This window comes from Aphis gossypii, chromosome 2 (genome assembly GCF_020184175.1).
Source record: "Aphis gossypii isolate Hap1 chromosome 2, ASM2018417v2, whole genome shotgun sequence".
Lineage (NCBI taxonomy): Eukaryota > Metazoa > Arthropoda > Insecta > Hemiptera > Aphididae > Aphis > Aphis gossypii.
In genome coordinates this window covers 3,025,962-3,032,083 of record NC_065531.1, presented here as the reverse complement: position 1 = coordinate 3,032,083, position 6,122 = coordinate 3,025,962, and the positions used below count along the sequence as shown (strand labels likewise).

Below are 6,122 nucleotides of genomic sequence, written 5' to 3'. Positions count from 1 at the left end.
AGATAATTTCTTTGAGAATTACTTAAATTAACTATATTTCTTTAAGTTATAAAAAGTATTCAATATTCCACAGAAATTAAATGAGGACCAATAATTATACATGCATAAAAACTATGACTGGTTAATTATTTGCATACAGTATTTTTCCATGGGGACCATATTTCGACCAATTGCCCTAAATACTAATTTATCACAGTACCTAGTACCAAAATGTAGATGTTATATTACACAAGTGTAAATGCATTTTTTCAACTATCTTAAATTTAACAATTTTCTATACAGTCTTTTTCAATAAACTTTAAATAAATTACAGTAGACAGTAGACACACATAAATATAATAGGAAATTATAATAAAATAAATAATAAATAAGTAATTTAAAGATAACTTTATTGGATAATAAATTAAAAAAATAATTAAAGTCTTAATGCATAGCTTTTTAGTTTTTTTCTTATAAATAGTAGGTAGTTAATATTCTTTAAGTCATTGCTATGTCTTTATAACTAATTCTATATTGGACATAATTTAATTTAAATAGCCCGATAACATATATAATTGCACCCAACCCATTTACAATAAAAATAATTTTTTAAAACAAGATGAAAAAATACACAAACATTTTTGTGATGGTCACTAATTTTATATTTTAACAATACCATGTTAAAATAAAAATTAATGGAAATCCAACTAAAACACAACAAACATGATATTTAAAGAAAAAATACATTAATATTAATATAATATTGAGTAAGTAATCAAATAAATGATAATACTAATTATGACTAGTTCAAAAATTTAAAAAAAAAAAAATACTTTTTGGTACCAATTTAAGTTAATGACCATTGGAGTTTTGAAAATGAAATAAATGATTATCTAACAAATTACATATTATAATATGCACAGCCAATAAGAACAAAAGGTGTCTTTATCATAAAAAAAAAAACAAAAAAAAATCATTAAAAAAAAATAAAAAAACAATAAATTATATATATAACAATATATATATATATATAAACAATCAAGAATTATCAACATTTAAGTAGTGTAATATACTTTTCAACCATACCAAAGTGAATAGAAATGTCTTTTTAAATTAAAAACAAGGTTAACTTGAAATTTTGCTTGTTAAAAATTGTGCATGGAAGAGTATTATCAATAATATTAACTCTAAGGCCTAATAAGATGGTGTCTGATAGTCGCCCAGTTGAGTTATTTTACTTATACTGTCATATTCTGCACGTATTTTAGAATATACTTTATCACTGAAGTTGGTATATCATTTGGCAATAAACCATCAGTTTCTATTATTGGCATCACAGATATTATAACACGACCTGAAATAATTAAAGATCACAATAATATATTGAAATTTAAAAATATATAATATTGTAATAATTCTAAAGCTATAATATAAGCACCTGGCTCAAACATATGTTTTTCTTTGTTTATGAAATAGCAGTTGGAAAATACAATAGGCTGAACTGGCAATTTTTTTTGTAATGCCATTTTAATAGTTTCTTCATTTGTCATTGTAGATGGTGATAATACAATTGTAGGCTATGAACAGTTAAAATATAAAAATTGTAATATAATGTATACATGTATATATATTACATACAACGTGTGTTTTATATTTTTTAATACAATTTGAACAATGCTTTATAATATTTACCTCTGAATCAATTAATGTTGGAGAAAAATTTAGCAACCTGAAATTAGTATAAAAAAATTGAATGGGACATAGAGCCAATGAAAGCAGCCATGGAAAAAATGAAAATGGCCATAAAGTGCTGAAATTTGCTTCCGAAATTATATTCAGCTCCATATCTTGACTGTATACCAAATGTAAGAGTCCTATAAAAATATATAAAAATGTTATAATAGACATGATAATATAAAATCATACTTTAAATTTAATTGATTAAAATAAAATGTTTTTAATTTTAACATAAAACATTGATTTTGTTGCTTTTTTACACAATAGTGTGTCAATATAAAACTATTTCAGTCTTGGAAGTATGTTAAATAAAAAAATAACCTAGTGTATCGATGTCAGTTTGATAATTTATTAAAGCCACTCTTGTACGTGTTGATGATAGATTTTTTTTCCCATGAAGGCACCATTCAAGAGATAATAAATCTGAGATTTGTTGTCCAAAGTATGCGATTAACCTGCAAAAATAAGTTAAAACATTTTATATTAAATAATAATTTATAAAAATGGATCAAAATAGAACAAAAGATGCCTTTGAGATAACTGTTATATGCTAGAAAGACTCCTACATTCAAATTGATGCTTTATTTATAGATTTTCTATTATTGTTGACAAACTGTAATGTAGACGAGTAAAATTAAAAAAAAAAAACATATTATTCAGTATTCACTAACATCTGTACAAAATGTTTAATCATCTAGGGAGATGCTATATTTATCTATAACTTTTGCACTAATTATACTGGTTTTTTTTTAAAAAAAACATTGTAAAAATTATTTTATTATTTTGGAAATTACACTGTTTTATTAATTTTATACATTTATAATAGATATTTTCATGATTAATGTTTACAGATTATCTGTTTAAATTGTACATGAATGAATAATATGTAATACATTATTAAATGCTTAAATAACAATTTCTCCAGGTCTAAGGCTTATTATGTATCAGCATATTTTTACTACATTTTAGTCAGAAAGGTCAAAAAGTAACCATTGATTTTATAATAATTTAAAAATATTATTTATTTTGTTTAGATAGTTTAATATCAGTATTCAGTAGGTTGTATTACTTCAAGGCACCTATTCAATTAACTCCCTAATGACAAAAGATTTTCATTTTTATAAATTTTAACAGTATTTTCAAACTATATTAAATGCAATTTTACTGTTCTCAAAAATAATAATAATAAATTATATATTAATGATAATACTAATAGGTACAAATTCCTTAATAAATTTAAATATTAATTATTATTTTGTTTTAATAAAAATAAATGAATAAGAGATTTTTTGTTAGTAATAACTAATAAGATATAAATATATTATGTTGATAAGAAACATCAACCAAGTAAACAACCCAAACTAAGGTAACTTAGGTCTCTAATAATTTTTAAAGATACAACTCATTCATGTAAATGTTTAATTTAAATCAAATAAGTAACGATAAATAAAAATATTTTGTTAATACAAAAACATATTATGTAAAATAAATTATTATTTTAGGTACATAGTCAACAAATTAAATTATTGGTATTCAATTCTAAGGTCCTATAGTGTTCATTGATAAACTTATTATAAGATAACTGAACTTGGCATAAGCCACATAATTTTGAAATGAGAGAAATATTGAATAATTAATAATCACAGAATATGTATATTAGCATTGATTATATATTATAGTACACATATTTCATAATACAGTTGATAGCATAGAAAAGGTATAAAATATAATATAAAAAATAAAACGTAAGTAGTAATAATGTAAAACAGTTAGTCTGACTAAGGAAAAAATTAATGTCTACATTCCAAATGAACCATGAGCAATGTAACTGATAAGTGCAATGGTAATGGTAGACTTTGGTAGACAATTTAATATTTCGTTTTTCAATAATATGTTTTCTGAGAAATTATTAATTGTATTAATGACCACAATTAAAAAAATTCAATTCTCAAGGTTTTTAGAATCAATTACATGCCAGTAAGGTATTCAATAGCCATTAAACCAATTTTATTCAATAAAACATGTTAGAAATATGAAAACTTGTAACTTTTAATGAAAATTTTTCAACTACAGGGGTAGATACCCAGACACCGACTAGTTATTTTTTTGAAAGCTAACTGACCTACAGGAAACTGTGTCAAGGTATACAACTTCAAGCCTACATTTCAACAGAACTCAACAACTAGGTTGTGACCAATACAAGCGGGTTAGAAAATAAGTACTTATTTTGAAAAAGTTTGAACAGAGAGTAGTAGGTAGAACGCTAATAATTTGTGTTCGCACACAACCGCGAGCGATTACCTGGAACGGTGTTTGAACTGGAAGACGGCCAACAGAGAAGTCAGGTAAGCCAGCACTGAGAAAATGGCTAGACGGAAGTGGTAGCGGAACGTTCGTTGAGTGTCATAGAGGAATGGCAGCGAAATGAAAAACGCCACGACAAGCACTTCCTGCCATAAGGCCATTATTATTGGAGTGACGCTGTGCTGTCCTTCGTTTTCCGACGTCTGGTCAATCCGGTCGCGAGCCACAGGTCCTGTGCTAGATCCTCAGCTACATTTTAAGGACGGAAACCACCGTTGGAGACCGCAGTCGTCTCCAAGTCTTACAGTGACATAATATTATTAATACGGTACCTACCTATTGGTCGGCACGACTCGAGAAACAGCACTCGGCGTCTATTGCGAAACGACGGTGATAACGGTAATAAATAATAATAATATTATGTACACAATATGCCGAACACGGACACGGCGTATCAACCGGGACGGGTATTGATCGATTAGTGAGTACGCCGCACCAGAAGTCGACCAAGTGTGCTCCACGGTCCACGGTCGGATGCCGATGCCGAGCGGCGACTGCGTCGGTATTTATAATATTAATTATGATGAAAAAATACCGCGGCAGATACCGTATTAAATAATATATTATATTTGTACTTCGTGCCTTATTATAGATTTTTATTTTTAAAAATGTATTATTATTATTATTATTGTTATTATTACTATAGTGAACAGTGTTATCATCCCCGCTCACAACTGTTATCTGACCATTATCAGTCACATCAGGTGTTGAGCGATAGATAAGGAACGGTTGTCGGGACGTGCGCACGCCACAGGACTAACGAAGTGACTAAGGACGACGTGACAATCATAAAGACTACCAGACTACAGTTTGCGATTGAGTAAGAATATTGTGTTGCGTTTAACAATAATCTGTTGTTTGAACAATGATATATTTGGTTCCAAGGACTTACGGCCTATAATTGGTATGGGCGTCGTAACATGAATACAATATTATTCACACAGACTTAATTTATAGACTATGATTATTCACAGGATCGGTTGTGACATTATCGACGCGAATTAGTGCTAGACCGGGTCCGAAGTCAGTACTACCGTCGATTACATAATACTAGTAATGTTTCGACCATGACCAAATAGTCCAAATACGGTTATTAAAATTATTTGTTGAAGTCTATTATTTTGCACAGACTTAATAGACTTATCTTAATAGACTTATATAATATAATATATTATTATATTATTAGGTATAAGTTTATGTTATTTTGACATATTGTTATCAATGATACTACGAACGGCTGTCGCGCACTGTCGAGCACACGCGGAACTCGGGAAGTCGGGACTTCCGCATTGACACGCATAGATAGCGCCGTACCTTTGGCCGCGAATTATATGCCACCCCGGAACCGCCGGTGATTCAACAATCATTTATCATTTCTATAGAGCGATAACTACACCAATAACGTGTGAAGTGTGAATTTTATTTATTTTATAAAAACATTTTTGTTACTTTTTAAAGGATAACCGATTTTTATGTTATACCTACAAACTATTGTAGTAAAAATGTCAGTATATAATATCAATAAATAATATTTAAGATTAATAGACTACACTTTAATAATTAAATACTTTATAATTATTGCATTATTGGTATTTACGCCATGCTGTAATCTATTATGAATTATGATTAATAATTAATAATTGTATGTTGCTTTAAATTTTTTAATGTACTAAATAGATAATTAAACGACATATACGCTTACGATAACAATAATATTATTCAATATATTTCAATCGTAATATTACGAACACGCAGTCATAGGCCATAGGCCTTTAACACAACAGCAATATTCCATCGTCGGAATACATTGAATAGGCGACTTATAATTTATTTTAATAGTTATAAAGAATAAATTATGATATAGATAATGATGACTAGATGACTGATGAGCTCGGTAATTAATTTGGTACTATATACCATATGCGGTACCTATATGTACAAATCCGTCTCAAAAAACATCTTCGATTACAATATAATTTATGACTTGGACTTGAAACGCGATAACTTTCAACAACTGTTATAGTAGTACCGAGAAGCAAAAA

The 6,122-nt window shown here is 27.9% G+C and overlaps 1 protein-coding gene and 1 long non-coding RNA gene across 2 annotated transcripts; one reads left to right on the top strand and one right to left on the bottom strand.

Annotated features, from left to right (window-relative positions):
- Nucleotides 1-368: 368 nt before the first annotated feature.
- On the bottom strand, nucleotides 369-4,661 carry LOC114123711 (uncharacterized). Its single transcript, XM_027986778.2, has 5 exons — nucleotides 4,018-4,661; nucleotides 2,038-2,171; nucleotides 1,672-1,853; nucleotides 1,418-1,556; nucleotides 369-1,333 (listed from the first exon to the last, which is right to left on the bottom strand). Exons 1-5 carry the CDS (start codon nucleotides 4,179-4,181, stop codon nucleotides 1,218-1,220), a joined length of 735 nt encoding a protein of 244 aa, XP_027842579.2. The 5' UTR covers nucleotides 4,182-4,661; the 3' UTR covers nucleotides 369-1,217.
- Nucleotides 4,662-4,819: 158 nt separating this feature from the next.
- LOC114123713 (uncharacterized) lies at nucleotides 4,820-5,622 on the top strand. The gene is made up of 2 exons (XR_003592378.2): nucleotides 4,820-5,169; nucleotides 5,267-5,622. It is a non-coding gene; the product is annotated as an uncharacterized LOC114123713 (long non-coding RNA).
- The last annotated feature ends 500 nt before the right edge of the window (nucleotides 5,623-6,122 follow it).